This window comes from Brassica napus, chromosome A9, assembly GCF_020379485.1.
Source record: "Brassica napus cultivar Da-Ae chromosome A9, Da-Ae, whole genome shotgun sequence".
In the NCBI taxonomy this organism is placed as follows: domain Eukaryota; kingdom Viridiplantae; phylum Streptophyta; class Magnoliopsida; order Brassicales; family Brassicaceae; genus Brassica; species Brassica napus.
In genome coordinates, this window is record NC_063442.1 from 713588 (window position 1) to 728977 (window position 15390).

Sequence of the window (15390 nt, forward strand, 5' to 3'; positions counted from 1 at the left end):
ATGACATCTTGGGTTTCTTTTCCAAAAAATTTCTATGTGTTTTGTTCTTCATTCTGATGGGGAACAAGTTCAGATTTACTCACAACAAATTGGGTTTAAGTTTTCTTTTCTCCTATTTTGTTGTTGTTATCTCCGGCATGGTTTTCATGGCTATGACCGACGACAAGTTGAATTCATATTCAAGTGGTAAGGAACTTCTCCTAACCGCTTTACTTTGGCAAAAATTGCCGTGGAAACCACCATGGAATCAGTATGTTGGAAACAGAGGATTGAAATTTTCTTTGTTGTATGGCGATGTTCTTATAATCGTTGAAGATTGGTCGTTCCAATTTTTTTTTCTTTCGAGAGAATCATTATATGGGATTCAATTTCGATTGACATCTATTGATCCAAGTTGGAAGGTGACTAATGTTATACAACAAAGAAAACAAAGAAGTTTGGAGTTTGGAGTTTCATCGCATGGCCGATACTCAAACGTGAAGATTGCCCTAAGAAGATTCAGAAGAAAGTTTTTTCAGATTTTAATTATGTTGTATTTTATTTTAAATTTACATTTGGTTGTATTTTTATTATTTTATATGTAATGTTACATTTTATATAAATAAAATAGTTGTTAAAAAAAAAAAAGAAAGTGCCCTTCATACAATGCTATTTAAGGGTATTACCGAACACTAGTTTCCCGAGAAAAGGAATCACCTTTAGGCATTAGTATATCAAAGCGACTACTTGAGAGTGCATTTATAACATTCGTTTGTTAATGTATTAATTCGAATTGGATTTTTCCTATTAAAGGCCACATATCTTTTTAGCTTATGATATTGTACTATATAGATTTCTTGGTTAATTTGTGTGCTTACATCTAGATAAGTATGAGTGATGATATAGGCAATGGCCAGATCAGCATTCCATTTGACAGAAAAAAACAGACTTTTTTCTTATATAAAAATAAAATAAGTTCTTATAATAATTACTAATCTGGTGGATCGAGAATGTGGTAACTTTAGTCAATTTAATATTTGACCCTAAGAATTATATTTGTCTTGATGTACTTTTTGAAATTCCCTGTTCGTATCAAGACGAATAGACGCAACTATACGCTAAATTCTAATTTATTGGTCTGGTTGGAATCTTATCAAATTGCTTAATCATAAAAATAAGAATTTGTAGTTAAAATATTTTACGAGTTCTTAAACCGATGAACTAGTAATTTTAAGTAATCCAAGTTGTAAAAGGGTTGCTTTTAAAAGGTAATAAAATTATGAGAATGGAATAAAGAAAAAGATAAGGTTGGGGCGAAAAGAGAAACCCATTATTGCACCATCATAGCAAGCAATGTATCATTTTTCATAAGATTTTTTTTAAATATAATTATCTCATTACATGAGTCAAATGCTCCTTTCTTTCCTTACCTTCTTTAAACTAACCAGAAAATGTTTGATTCTTAATGATAAAACCATATTTTACTTTTTAAGGCAAGTAAAAGTAAAATATATTAAATTTGATTTTTCTTTTTCTACTGAATGTCTTGCTCGATGATTCCATTATGTAGATTTTTTATCAGAAAACTAGGGGCAGAGCCCGCGCAAGCGCGGGATCATGGACGTTGTTGCTCTATTTCAATGTGATGTGTGGCCGTGTTTGTGAAGTTTGTATTGTTGTGGTCTTTGATTTTCCAAGACGTGATAAAGGAGGCATATAACATATCAGTTTTTTGTGGTAAGAGATCGAAGGCATCTCTGTAATCATTAACACTACAGACTTGTGCATACTGTGAAACGTACAAAATAACTAACCTAAAAGAAAATGTAAAAATGCTCTTCATCTTGAGACTTCTGAAGACATTAAAGCATCCTTAAATGTTTTGCACACCATTAATTACCTTCAAAATGTGGAATAAGAAAAGATAAATACAACAACACTCTCGAACTAAGGTTCAGACAATAAGCAGCAAAAGAAAAATAATATACCTTAATACCAAAAGCAAGGAAGTACAGAGAGCAGTGAGGCTAGTCCTAAGGTATTTGAAGCAACATGCTAAGACACATTTAAGATATGTAATGTCTTCCCACACTGTCTATAATGCTGTCAGAGCCTTGGTCATGCACTGGTCTTGATGTATGTATCAAAGCCTCGTAGCTTATGAGTGTATATATGTTGTAGTCTAATGTACTTGGGAACCTTTAATGTGCATATTCAAGTAACATAAGTACCTTTTTACTCTATTCAGGACTCAAAATTAGTCAAAAAGCTAAAAAAACTTTCATTAGTTAAACCTGCTACAAATTGATATATAACCTGAGCTGTGTTTCACTTCAGCAATCTAATTGTACTACAAAAAGTATTGCATCTCAACGTTACAACACCAGACGAAAACTTCACAATGTGCTCCTCAAATCCTTGTTCCACCAAGGTCACCGAGATAGAATAGCATATAATGGGTCTTTTGTTCATACCAGAGCCTAACCGATGGTCATGAAAGCATCACACGTTTTCCCCTCATTGGCAGGCTGTTGCAGGTGAAGAAACTGTAGTCCGGCTGATTGACTTGCAGACGCTCAGGCCATTTATTTGCAGCTTGTTGCAAAGAAGAGATGATGAAGTCAGCACATTCTCGGGACTGATAAAAAATCTTGCCTACCGCAGTCACTACACTTGCGTTTTCCTGCAGATTTCGTATGTTATTTGATCTTAGTTCGTATCGGATCTCAAATATAAACATAGCTGCAAGTACTAAAATAACAAAGATAAAATATAACGAAATACCCTCGATTTAAACCTGCTTGCAAAATCTTCAAGACGCTGATCCCGATTCTAGAAGCCATGAGGCTTGGCAAAGATTATTACCTAGCCAACGAATGAATAACAAAAGTAGGATTCAACCATATTAGGGGAAAAGATATATCTGAAACTGGGAACATATACAAACTAATATAACAAATGTTTATAACCTGAAGCTTAACAGGACTGGAGTAAACCAAAACAATATTGCTTTCGGTCAATCTTGTGACTAACAAATATAACAAACTTTTATAACCTGAGAGCGTGAATGTTACTGTTACCTGCTCGTTAGAGTTGAAGAAGAACGTGCTTAGATCACAAGCTCTTTCTTTTTGATCCCTTCCATGGTATCAACACACGGGAAAACCTCTGCTGCTGCACCTCCCAAGCTACAGGTTACACTTATGAATGCCAGAGATTAACAGACATTTAAATATGATTTCAAGCCAAGACAGTATGAGTTTGGTAACCTTCTTGTGAACTCTTTGATAGCAGGAATGTTGGTGTCATAGTAAAATTTGATAGATGTTGTACAGTTCAGATAGAGGTTAACTTTAGAAGCAAGAGTGTTGCCTGGACAAAATATATGTATGGAAAACAATGAATTGGGAAGTCCAAGCAAGTGGCTGATGGCTGATTTGGAAACAGTAGCATCAGAGAATGATATCTTCCAGTAGTTTTAGCTAGAACCAAGTTAAAATACGGGACAGCATACCAATAAAATTCTTCAAAGCTGGTCGTAATGTGAGTTTATAGAAAGTTGGAAATTGTGTATTGCATTACACTATAAAATAGAGGCAAAAGTATAAAGTAACGTGAACCTTAATTTTCTACCGATGTTCTTTGACGGTTGATCACGGGAGCATTGTCGATGACTTCACCAATGGTTGTTTGAGGAATGAGCCGCCTCATAAAGATGATCGGTAGTAAGTGGCGCGACCAGCAAGAATGAATCCATGAATCACCGAATCCTGCATATAAAGTTAAAAAAATTTAGATCATCGGCTTTTAAAAAAAATAAAAGAACTAATATAAGATGCTTTTCGTTTCATGCTTCTTGATGTTTCTAGAGTCCCAAAAACGAAGCAACAATGAACAGGGGAGATCAGAGAGCGTCAAAGACGGATTGCACAACAACAGCATCGGAGGAAGCCATTTTCGCAGATTCTTGCTACGCTTGATAAAAATGATCAACTGACAGTGGTTCTGAAGATCTATCTTACTCTCAACCCTCTCCAATTTATAGATTTGACATGAAAGATCCGAAGAGGTCGAAATGATTACTTACATGTGAATAACAATTATTGGATACGTTGAATGATAGGGGAGGTAAAGAGATGAAATGGGAAATCTTTGGGTTTGCAAATTAAATTAAGCATTAACGGCGAGATTGAATACCGGAAAAATTGAAAAGAATGAAACCCTAATCTATCCAAAGACAGAACGCAGAGTTTGACTTAATATCTAACCGAACATAGAGAAGCAAAATCAGACCGAACACCAAACCTAATCGACCAATCGAAACCAGATAGAACGCGGGGCCCACACTCTTTAAAAAACTGCATACGTGGACCCTCTCTCGATCTATAGGCGAGCATGGGATGATGTGTCACATAAAACGCTTCTGATTGGACTGAATAAAAAATCCTACGTGGCATGCTGTGTGCTCTGTTTATTCTGCTTTTAGTAGTGTTAGATAAGTGTAATAAATCTTAAACCACTTTGCAGAATTTTAAGATTAATTATCTCTTGCTCAGTAATCCAATGCTCAAAAAATACTGATCGTAAAACTGTCAACAATTCGTACAACCGATAATCTTATAAGGACTTAATCTGTCTTCTTGTCCTGTCCATCAATGGCTCGAAGTCTCTCAACAAGAGGAGGATGTGAGTAGTGATAAGCTGAGTACAATGGATCCGTGTTCATCGCTGATAAGTTCTCTTCCTGCAAAAATCCCAACAAAATATAAAACCATTAAAGCATGACATAAATTGAGGAAAATAGTCTTGTGTTATGTCATTGTTGTGGTCTTCTCTGACCTGTAGCTTCACTAGAGCAGGGCGGAGATCTTTAGCATAACCAAGCTTCACCGCAAAAGCATCAGCCTGCAAAAAGAACGTTCACTTATATTTAGTTATGGCCTTGATAGAGAGAACGAAACTTTAGTTGGATCTTGAAGAATTATAAAACTCTACCTGAAACTCAAACGCTCGACTAACAAGGTTGAGGCCAAAGCTTACTAGGTGTTGCAGTGGTATTACAGTGTGCTGTGACAATCAGACAGGAGACTATAAGATTTGATTCTATGAGTTTAGTGTCCAAAAACCGAAAAATAAACAAACCTGAAATATGATCAAACCAATGAGAACTGGTTGTGTATCAAATCCAAAACTCCTGAAGAGATCAGTGGAGTTTCTGACAAGAGTGTATCCTCCAAACTGTAAGAGGGTAAGGATCTGCAACAAAAAAATCATGGAGACATAAGACATGATAATGAGTAAATATGTTTTAGACAGTCGTTGCTCACCTGAACTGCAATGAACGAGTATGTAGTGTGATTTAGCTTCCAGTGTCCAAGCTCGTGTGCAATAACCGCCACAATTTCATCCTCATTCTTGCACTGCGCATAAGAAATTAAGATTAATGTTATGTTTCAGAACCAGAATCCGAATGTGAGTATAGCTTTTGCTTGATCCACTGAGAGTCACAGTACCTGCTGAATCAATGTGTCATAAAGAACAATCCTTTTGTTCTTGAAGAAACCATACATATAAGCCTGTGAGATGTAACAAGAACCGTGAGCAAATCCTCACGTAATCTTATGGTAATCTAGAAAGAGATCTACAGCATTTAAATCCTTACATTGCTATGGCTTGACCTTGTAGATCCATCGACGACAAACAGCTTCGTCAGAGGAAACTTCAGAGAAGAAGCAAGTTTCTCAATTTTCTCACGGAGGTCTCCATCTGGAAGCTATACCCAAATACAAAGGAAGTTTTAGTTGTATAATAGTAACATAGTGCAAGACGGCCAAGAATGAAATACTCACAGGAGTGAACTTGTTGAAAAGAGGTGCAATCAAAACTGGGTATATAGTCATCATCACTAGAGACAGGATAAACATGAATGCCCATAGATAGATGGCAAGGTAAGGACCTCCTTTCTGAAAAAAGAAACAAGATTAACACCTTATGCTCAGATTTTTTAACACCAAAGCTGAAAACTTACAAGCTTGCATTCATAGAGAACATTGTCATGTATAAAGGAAAAACACAAAATAAGATGAACCAAGAATCGCCAGCCAAACCTGAACTATAACAATAATTGCGGCAACAATGGGAGGGGCTAGAACGACAGAGAGTAGTATTCCTTTGAACATGTCCCTAATGAACATCCATATTGTTTGCTGCAAACAGAGTTTATAAGAAAACTTAATCCACACTGTCTAATCAAGAAAAGCTAAGACACAAGCTAGTGTTGTAAATACAACATACTTTGTTGAATCCATGTCGAGTCTCAATCACGAAAGTTGAGTACAAAGAGAATGGCAAATCAGTGATCTGCATCAGAATATAAAAGAAACCATATTATCTTCAAAAAATAGGTATCTTTTGTTCATAAACACATCATAAGACTATACGAAGGGGTTAAGAAGTTTAAACGACCTGTGACCATATCATAACACCAGCCAAGAATGAAAGAGTGTGCAGAATTTCATTCTCGGGATCGAGTCCCACCATCGGTAGAAAACCTCCAGATAACTACAGGAAAAAAGAAAATTTACACTTTTATCATCATCATACATACCACCAATATATTAAGAGAAGGAGAGAGCAGATGATGAAAACAGATATGTACCTTCCAAAACCAAGGTAAGATCCCAAAGAACAACATCGCAGAGTCCATAAGGATAGTCACAAACTCATGAACAAAGTGAAAATGGCTGTAAAAAAAATTGTAACAACCTCTCAGTGACAAATAGCTTAACTAACAACATCTATGAAAATGAAGAAAGTAATTGAGAAGAAACCTTTTGTCAAGACTGTATGCTCGAGATTTCTCAAACTTCTCTTGGCTAATGACTCCAACCAAGGTTTTAGGGAGAGATGGAAGCTTGAGAGCAGAGTGTTGCCTCATATCCAAATACGTCTCAAAAATGTACATCACTATCATAAAACCTGAAACAAAATAACAAAAAAAAAATGAATCTTAATGTGAGATACAATGCAATAACTTCCAATAAATATCTATTTCTTTCTAGCTTTGGACCAACGAGATTAAAAAAAACGGATCAAATGCCAATGAACTATTAAGACAAGCAATCTATGTCTGTGTGTAATTTCAGATCAACAAGATTGAATATTTTGCGTAAACCATACTACCATTTGAGCACTGGAGGAGATTCGATCCAGGGTGGATCCACAACACAACTACAAAAACCCATTTTAAAACTCTTCTCTTTAAACCCCCAGCTGGTGAGGAACACAAAACCCATAAACAAAACACAAAAGACTTTTCTTTCTAAACCCTAAGTTTTGTTAAACAAGAAAAGCAAATAAGCTTCCACACACATACAAAGACGATATGATATCACGAGACCTCACAGTCACAGATCAAACGCACGACTACGACGAGAAACATTTGGATTAATAAAAGCTCAGATCAAGTCACACAGTAGGTACATAAAGCCATATATAGAAACGAGAAGCAGAGACGATGGAGTAAGATGTAAATAAAAAAAGGAAGACAGATGTAGTGCGATTGAATGAAAGGCGGTGCGAGTGGAATCAGAGAATACGAATGTCTGCGAGAGGGATAAGAAGCTTACCCACGACGGTCTCCATGTAAGGAATCGCCATTGTCTTGTCTGCTCAAAACGAAAGACCTGAAGAGAAACAAATCGTAGAAATAATAAGAGAAAAAGAAAGAGAGAGAGAGAGAGAGAGGTTTATTGGAGATCTCGGGTCGGTGTGGTGGTGAGACACTTATGGGCTGGGCTTTAGGGCCCATATTGAAGTAAGGTTAAGTTGAGCTCAAAATTTAATCTCGGGGCTTTAACGGAAACAATCTATTTTATAGGGACTAAACAAGAAATCCCTTATCAACAATTACAAAGAGCTCTCTCGTTTCTCTTCTGCAATTTTATCCACTTTGGAGCCTCGACCATGGCATCTCCTTCGCTTCTGCACTCTTCTGCTTCCTCCTTTCACTGCCGTTTCCCATCGCTAGCGGCGGTTACATCCTCCGCACCTCCGCCGCTGAGAAGCGTGGTGAAAGTCTCGGCGTCGGGAACAGTGCTGGTGGAGAAATCTGAGGCGGAGAAAGTCCAGCGCCTCAAAACGGCGTACCTCGAGAGAATCATCCCCGCGCTCAAAGACGAGTTCAAGTACATTAACATTCACCAGGTTAACCTCTGAGATTTTGTTCTGTTGCGATTCATGATGTTGTTGAAGTCCAACTCTCGGTCGATTTGGGGAATGTGGAGCATTCTTGTTGTTTTGTATTAATTTCACATTATCTTTTTGGTTTTTTTTTTGTTGTAGTGAAGCTGTCTGAATATAAGCTTCTTGTCCTGATAATAATGTTTGTCTGCTGAAATTTTTGGGTCTTGTTCCGTATTTCAACTTGACATTTTTTTCTAGACAAAATCATGAGAGTGCAATTTCAAAATGTGAAGGCATTCGTTAGCCTCTTTGATGTTTCTGCTTGAACAGGTTCCAAAGGTACAGAAGATTGTGGTGAACTGTGGTATAGGAGATGCAGCGCAGAACGACAAAGGTTTGGAGGCGGCAATGAAAGACATAGCGCTTATTACAGGGCAGAAGCCTGTGAAGACGAGAGCTAGAGCTTCCATTGCCACTTTCAAGATTAGGGAAGACCAACCTCTTGGGATTGCCGTCACTCTCAGAGGAGACGTCAGCCCTTCTTCTTTCCCTTCGTGAATCCTTACTAGTTGAACAATCACATGGAGTTTACTTATGTAATCTGACTCATGTTGTGACAGGTGATGTACTCGTTCCTGGATCGTCTGATCAATCTAGCACTTCCGAGAACACGAGATTTCCAAGGTGTGAGTCCCAGTAGCTTTGATGGCAACGGAAACTACAGCATTGGTGTCAAAGACCAAAGTGTCTTCCCTGAAATCAGGTAAGTGGTCCATTGAGATTAACCGTGGATGTGTTTCCTTTAGTCCGGTCTTTGGTGGCAACTAAAACTCTTTGCTGGTTGGTTGGTTAAGGTTTGATGCTATTGGGAAGGCAAGAGGAATGGATGTATGCATCAGCACAACGGCAAAAACAGATCAAGAAGGACAGAAGCTATTGGCTCTGATGGGAATGCCTTTCAGGGAAGGAAGCAGCGCCAACACAGGCGCGCCGGTGAGGAAGAAGAAACTAAAGTCTCATCATTTTGATGCTAAAGGCAAAGGCAAAGGAAAGAGATGATGAAGAAAGAGATTCTCAATTTGTCTTGTATTCTCTTCATCATGTATTATGTAATGCTTTTGTTAATCTGATATAATATAAATCCAAATTTGGAAGAGTCCTTTAATTGGGGTTAAAAACATGGTAATAAGAGTAAAACACATTAAGGGTTTTGTCTAATTCTTGCAAGTTTTATGGCAACAGTTGTAATTGTACTAAAATGTAGCTAGCGCGTGAATTAACGTAAAACGAAGTCGCGTGAGCTTACTTTCTTCTTGTAGACTTTGATGTTTTCTCTCTTGCCATCTCTCTCTCTCTCTCTCTTTTTCGTCAATCGATCAAAATAGAAGAAGAGCTAAGATTTCACTTTCTGCAGATCGAAACCCTAATTTGTTTTCTCTCAGTTCTCCTTCCTTCCTTGTAGAATCCGCCGCGTTTTTTTGTTTCCTTTATTAACCGATGGATTGTGTAGTCCCCTCGTAGAAGAAGAACCCTAAGCTGTCGAAGAAGACCGATGAAGCTGCTCCTGCTGAATCCTGGGATCCGTTGTTAGGTTTGGTTAGGGTTGGATGATGCGTCTTCTTCGTTGATTTGAATGTTATTTGGTGATTAGGAGAATAGTGAATACTTCAGATCCATTGTTTTTTTTTAAAATAATTTTACCCAAATTATAACAAAGACTAGAGTAGAGCAAAGCAAGCTTGATTGGACTTTGTCCAGCTAAACATCTTGTGGGCTTATACAATGAGTATACCAAATGAGCAACAGTTTGCCATGGATGATCAACTTGTCAACACCACCACTGATGATGAATCCACAAAGTTAGTTAGTTTCTGTTTTTTTTACTTTTGCTTGTCTTAATATGTTTCAGCCGGAGATGTAATTGTTTTGTGTTGAATCAGGAAACCTAGAGTTTCATACACGATAAAGTTTCTCTTATCGTTAAGCGATAAGGATGTTTGCAAGAAACTCCCAAATCTCCCCACTGAGTTTAATGATTTACTCTTGCGGTAAGAGACTCTGAAATCTATTATTTACGAGTTGTATGGATCTGTTATGATGTGTTGATCAGTACACTCTTTGTCTGAAGCAGTGACTCTGATGATCCTTCACCCGAGCGCCCGAGAATTTCTGGTGGTTTGAGGCGGAATGACTACAGCTCGTCGCCTCCCACCAGGGGTGAGTTTGGTGGTAACTCTCGAGGCACACATGGAAGATGGGAAGGGCGTTCTGGTGGATGGAATGATAAAGATAGTGATTCTTCACATTCTGACCGGGACCCAGGTACCCTCTGCTTACTCACATCACATCCCCTTCTTTTAATTGTTGCATGGTGAAGTTACCCAGAGTTGGTCTATCACTTGTAATTGTTGCATAAAGACTCTTTTTTTTTTTCTAGTGAATTTAGGAAGAAGACCATATAGAATAATTCTGGAATTTGGGTATTATTATTGTTATTGTTATTGAACTGTATATGTTGTTAGGTGAGCCTGGGAGGCGTTCTGGCATGCCATCTCGGAGGCCTTGGCAAGCTCCGGAGCATGATGGACTTCTTGGGAAAGGTTCTTTCCCCAAGCCTTCTGGACTTGGTGCGGGACCAGCTGGGTCCAAGCCCCCTCAATCTGATGACTCGTATCAGCTGCGTAGAAGCAATGAACCTTACCATCCTCCTCGCCCATACAAGGTTAAGTGCCCACTAGTCTTTTGTACCCAATTTGAATTGTTTTTTTTTTAGTATTAGTGATTGTTGAATGCAGCTGGTCAGCTGGAGTAAGATCACTTAGTTAAGGACACAGATTCCTAAACCTGTCCTTGTGCATATGTAGGCCGCACCTTACACAAGACGTGACACTAGAGACTCATTAAATGATGAGACGTTTGGTTCTTCTGAATCTACAAATGATGATAGGGCAGAAGAAGAAAGAAAAAGAAGAGGTGCATGGAATCTAATTCACTGACATTTGTCCAATAGTTAGCTCTTTACCAGTTTGTGAACTTCTTACAATCTACTCATGCGTTTTTGTCAATCTTTAACTGACGTTCTCAACTATCTGTCAGCTTCTTTTGAGTTGTTGAGGAAGGAACATCAAAAAGTATTCCAGGAGAGGCAAAAGTCAAACCCAGACCTACGTAAAAACGACTTTGATTTTACGGAACTGCTTGGGGAGTCCAAAGATGAAAAAGAGCGTCCAAGCAGAAGCGATGAGGTCAACAACAATCCATCAATTCCTAACCACTCGACTCCTCCTCAAAGTATTGCACCCAGACCGCTTGTACCTCCTGGTTTTGCAAGCACAATTTTGGAAAGAAAGCAAGGGGAAAAACCTCAAGTAAGTCGTTATATATGTTCCGTGAAAATTTTCATTATCTTGTATATTGATTTTAAAACGTCTTTGTTCCATGAAAGGAGTTATATATACTATATTATGTTATTGCTTGAACTCCAAATAAGAACATGAGTACAAATATTATCTTTTCTTTGTAAATATTTGTTAGGATGTATTCTCTCTGATTGGTATTTCAGTTTTGCTGAACAGTTTATAACTCCATCCACTAACTTTGGTCACACGTTGCAGACTGAAACTTCTCAACATGAACGTAGTCCTTTGATTCCCAAAGGCATTAATGTGGTGAATGGAGCGTCTGTTACTAATGAAGAAAAGCCGTCGGTATTTAGGATAGGCTCAAGTGAGATGCCGATAGAAGGTGAAGCTTGTTTCATTTCTACGAATATCTACAGATATAATTAATAGTAATGACATAAGTTTTGAAAACTTTCCTCCATCCCAGCTGCTGATGAAGCTCCAGGATATCCTAGAAAAGTTGAGCAAGCTACAGTGAAGTTGGACCAGAAGAAAAGCTTGGAGATTTCTGATGAGCCGTCCATTCTGGATAAGATATTCAACACTGCTATAAATTTGAATACTGGCGACTCCTCTAATAGTACTCAGGTGAGTCTCCTTTCCTATTTATTTCAGTTAAACTCATTTTCCCCTGAAACTTAAAATGCTGCTCAGTAATTGATATGCACTTCGTTTCGGGTCACATGATGCATAGTTATTTCTGATGTAGCCTCCATTACCCTGTCGTAAATAAGGTTTTTTCTTATATGATCCTGAGGATGATAGATAAACATAGTTTGTATGCTCTCTTAGTAAGCAACAAAATGGTCCATGTGTTATATATAAACAAGTCGAATGCTTCTTCCTGAGGAAATGACGTGCACGTACTTGCATATATATGTTTTCCCCTGTGGAACTAGAATAATCTCATCTGACCTGACGAACGTCCACATGCTTGTAGAAGAAAATTGTCGAAAAGGTAGAAGAGAAACGGAGCCCTCAGACTTTTAAATCCTCAAAGTTCGCGCATCTGTTTCTCGAAGAAGGTAATCCACTGACTGTTATGCGAGAATAGTAACATTTTTCATTACAAAACCAATAACCAAATTCTCTTTTCTTACCGGTGCAGATAACAAGCCAGTCGAAGATCTTCCATCCAACAAGCCACCAAGAGGCTTACTATCACTACTTCAAGGTGCAGATAAATTGCAAACCTTTGAGACAGATGCTAAGGGTGAACATTTGATGGATTTTCCTTATCAAGGCCATGTCACTAAAAACACTGATAAGTTAAGCAACACTTCCGCAACTAAACCAGTAAAAGCTGCTCCACCTGTTCTCACTTGTGAAGATCTTGAGCAGTCTATTCTGTCAGAAGTCAGTGAAAGCTATCATCCTCCTCCTCCAGCGCCAGTTGACCAAGACTTGAGTGTTTCTTCAGTGAAGAAGACCAACCAAGGGAAACCATCTGTTGATAACCAAGCTTCACATCACCTTCTTTCATTATTACAGAGAAGTGCAGACCCGATTAGTCAAGATACGCAGCTGCTTTCAGTCACAGAGAGTAGACCACCACCATCTGTGAAACCACCTACAGCTGGAGAAGCAGACCCGGGGAAGTCTTTGACCCTTGAGAATCTATTTGGGAGTGCCTTCATGAACGAACTGCAGTCAATTGGAGAACATGTGGTTTCTAACGCTCCTGGTATCCCGCTTCGATCAGACGGATCTATCAGTGATCCGAGACAAAGAAATCAAATCAGACCTGACGGTCTCCTCGGTGGGCTACTAGGCCTTCCAGAAGATGGTAACTTACTTGCAGTTAGCAATCCTGCAAACCCACAAAGTTACATGTCTTTTCCAGGACCTCGTAATCAGAAGCCTGAAGTAGCTTTCAACATCTCTGACAAGCTAGCTGCTTTAAACTCTGGTCCAAGGAACGAAAGACCAACATTGGGAGGTCCAGATGGTCCTTTTCTGCACCATCATCCCCAACAGTACGCAGCCAACCCTTCTCCTCACTTGAATGGTTCACGCCCGGGTTTCCATCCTTTGGATACTCGACATGCTCACATAAAACCTCAGCTCGATTTCATGGGCCAAGGAAGCATCATAGCTCAACATCAGGGTCCTCCACCAAACATGATTCATCGCCCACCTTTCAATCATTCAACTAGTGGAGTTCCGGAGTTTGATCGCCTTCCTCCACATATGCAGCAGAAGATGCACATGCAAGACAACTTGCAACGTCATCATCTAATGCAAGGATTCCCCGGTGGTGGTCCACCTGGTCCACCTGGTCCACCACACCATCACTCCCCTCATGTAAACAACCAAATGCATGGTCTCATCCCCGAGTTAAATCCATCGCAAGGCTTCCCCTTCGCCCATCACCAGCCCAACTACGGTATGCCACCAGCAGGTATAACAATAGATAACCAAATCCATTTGCTGCTTTACCCTTTAAAGATTCTAAAGGTTCAACGTTCGCTCATTTTTTTTTCGTGGATTCAGTATCTTGTGTCTGCTACTCGAGGACCCCTGGTTTTAATATCGAACTATGCAGGGACTAGTTGATTTTTATTTGGTCACTCAAAACGTTTTATTTCATTATGTGACTTTTCAGGTTCTCAAGGCAACAGAGTGGAACATCCAGCTTCACTGAATACGCTCTTAGGGATTCATCAGAGGATGGACCCGTCCAAGCAACCTCCGGCAATGGGTCAAGCCGGTGGTCCTAATCGTCAGGGATCTATGGGTCAGGAACTCGACCTTGGCTTTGGCTATAGGTAATTCTGCTCTATTCACAATCCCCTTTACAGTTTACAGTAAGTTGCTTTGTGATGTGCAAAGTAGTCAAATCATCATTTGAAGGAAAAAGAAAAGAGAAAAAGAAAAAAAATATGTGAACTGTCTTTTCTACTGGAGCTTGTGATATCTGGATGCTTTTTTAATTAACAGTAGTTTATTTTGATGACTTTCGAGTCCTTGTGGTTGCTATTATCTAGTTCATGTTTCTGTTCGTTGAAACCCGTTGCTCAAAGTTTTTCTTTTCAGATTATTTTCCTAATCCAGTTTTTAACAATAGTACATGTACTACATACGCATAAAACTTGTAAAGTAGTACTAGGACAACAATTTTTAAAAACAAATAAAAGTAACCTCGAATGAACTAAAAAATTATTCAGTATTCACTGACTCAAAAAGAAAAGAAAATAAACTTTATTTCACAAGATCAACCAGTCAACTAAAACTGGCAAATTAAAAAGGATTTGCTGCCGCCATTATACCGAGAAGCACGGACGTAATTCTTGGCCCTTTAACATGGTCTCTATAAGATCTAATTTAGACGGGACAGCTGACAAAAAAAACATGGTTTTTATAAAAATAATTATTTAAGAGAAATTCGACAAAAAAAAGTTCCCAATAAGAATAGAGAAAAAGACTAGGATAGCACCAAACCAAGTTTTTGTTCCCAAAGTAGCACTCAAAACTCAAAGTCACAAAAATAGGTTTCATTAAAGAGGTAAATATACACTTATACCCCTTGGGTTAATTAATCCAAACCTTAGGGTTTAGAGTTAGGGGGTGGGGTTTTAGAATTAGGGTTTAAAATTTTATAAAAATAAATATTAAAATAAAAACTAAAAATTTTAAAAACAGTTTCAAAAAGTATTTTTAAATTATAAAAAGAAAATTTGAAAAAAAAATAAAAAAAATTTCAAAAAAAAATTATAAAAGTTTCGAATCTGAAAACATATAATCTGAAACTATAAAAAAAATTCTTTTTTATTTTCTTTTATTTTTATTTTATTTATTTTTATTTATTTTTGTTTATTTATTTAAT

At 38.1% G+C, this 15390-nt stretch overlaps 3 protein-coding genes across 4 annotated transcripts; 2 read left to right on the top strand and 1 right to left on the bottom strand.

The window, feature by feature from the left end:
* Positions 1 to 4499: 4499 nt before the first annotated feature.
* On the bottom strand, positions 4500 to 7755 carry LOC106388736 (CAAX prenyl protease 1 homolog). Its single transcript, XM_048739163.1, has 14 exons — positions 7608 to 7755; positions 6810 to 6957; positions 6638 to 6722; positions 6445 to 6540; positions 6274 to 6339; positions 6087 to 6185; positions 5829 to 5942; positions 5642 to 5752; positions 5493 to 5555; positions 5307 to 5399; positions 5122 to 5235; positions 4975 to 5046; positions 4819 to 4884; positions 4500 to 4723 (listed from the first exon to the last, which is right to left on the bottom strand). Exons 1-14 carry the CDS (start codon positions 7636 to 7638, stop codon positions 4607 to 4609), a joined length of 1275 nt encoding a protein of 424 aa, XP_048595120.1. The 5' UTR covers positions 7639 to 7755; the 3' UTR covers positions 4500 to 4606.
* A 117-nt stretch (positions 7756 to 7872) lies between these two features.
* Positions 7873 to 9374, top strand: LOC106365545 (50S ribosomal protein L5, chloroplastic). The gene is made up of 4 exons (XM_022714965.2): positions 7873 to 8184; positions 8494 to 8694; positions 8784 to 8926; positions 9018 to 9374. Exons 1-4 carry the CDS (start codon positions 7945 to 7947, stop codon positions 9220 to 9222), a joined length of 789 nt encoding a protein of 262 aa, XP_022570686.2. The 5' UTR covers positions 7873 to 7944; the 3' UTR covers positions 9223 to 9374.
* A 108-nt stretch (positions 9375 to 9482) lies between these two features.
* On the top strand, positions 9483 to 14604 carry LOC106365656. 2 transcript variants are annotated; one of them, XM_013805108.3, is made up of 11 exons: positions 9483 to 10022; positions 10104 to 10211; positions 10295 to 10485; positions 10686 to 10885; positions 11028 to 11136; positions 11260 to 11531; positions 11778 to 11907; positions 11992 to 12152; positions 12505 to 12589; positions 12673 to 13965; positions 14170 to 14604. In XM_013805108.3, the coding sequence occupies exons 1-11, from the start codon at positions 9946 to 9948 to the stop codon at positions 14334 to 14336; spliced, it is 2793 nt and encodes a 930-aa protein (XP_013660562.2). In that variant the 5' UTR covers positions 9483 to 9945; the 3' UTR covers positions 14337 to 14604. The 2 variants fall into 2 exon arrangements, with proteins under 2 accessions (XP_013660562.2, XP_048595119.1); XM_048739162.1 differs by having other exon boundaries at positions 12508 to 12589.
* The last annotated feature ends 786 nt before the right edge of the window (positions 14605 to 15390 follow it).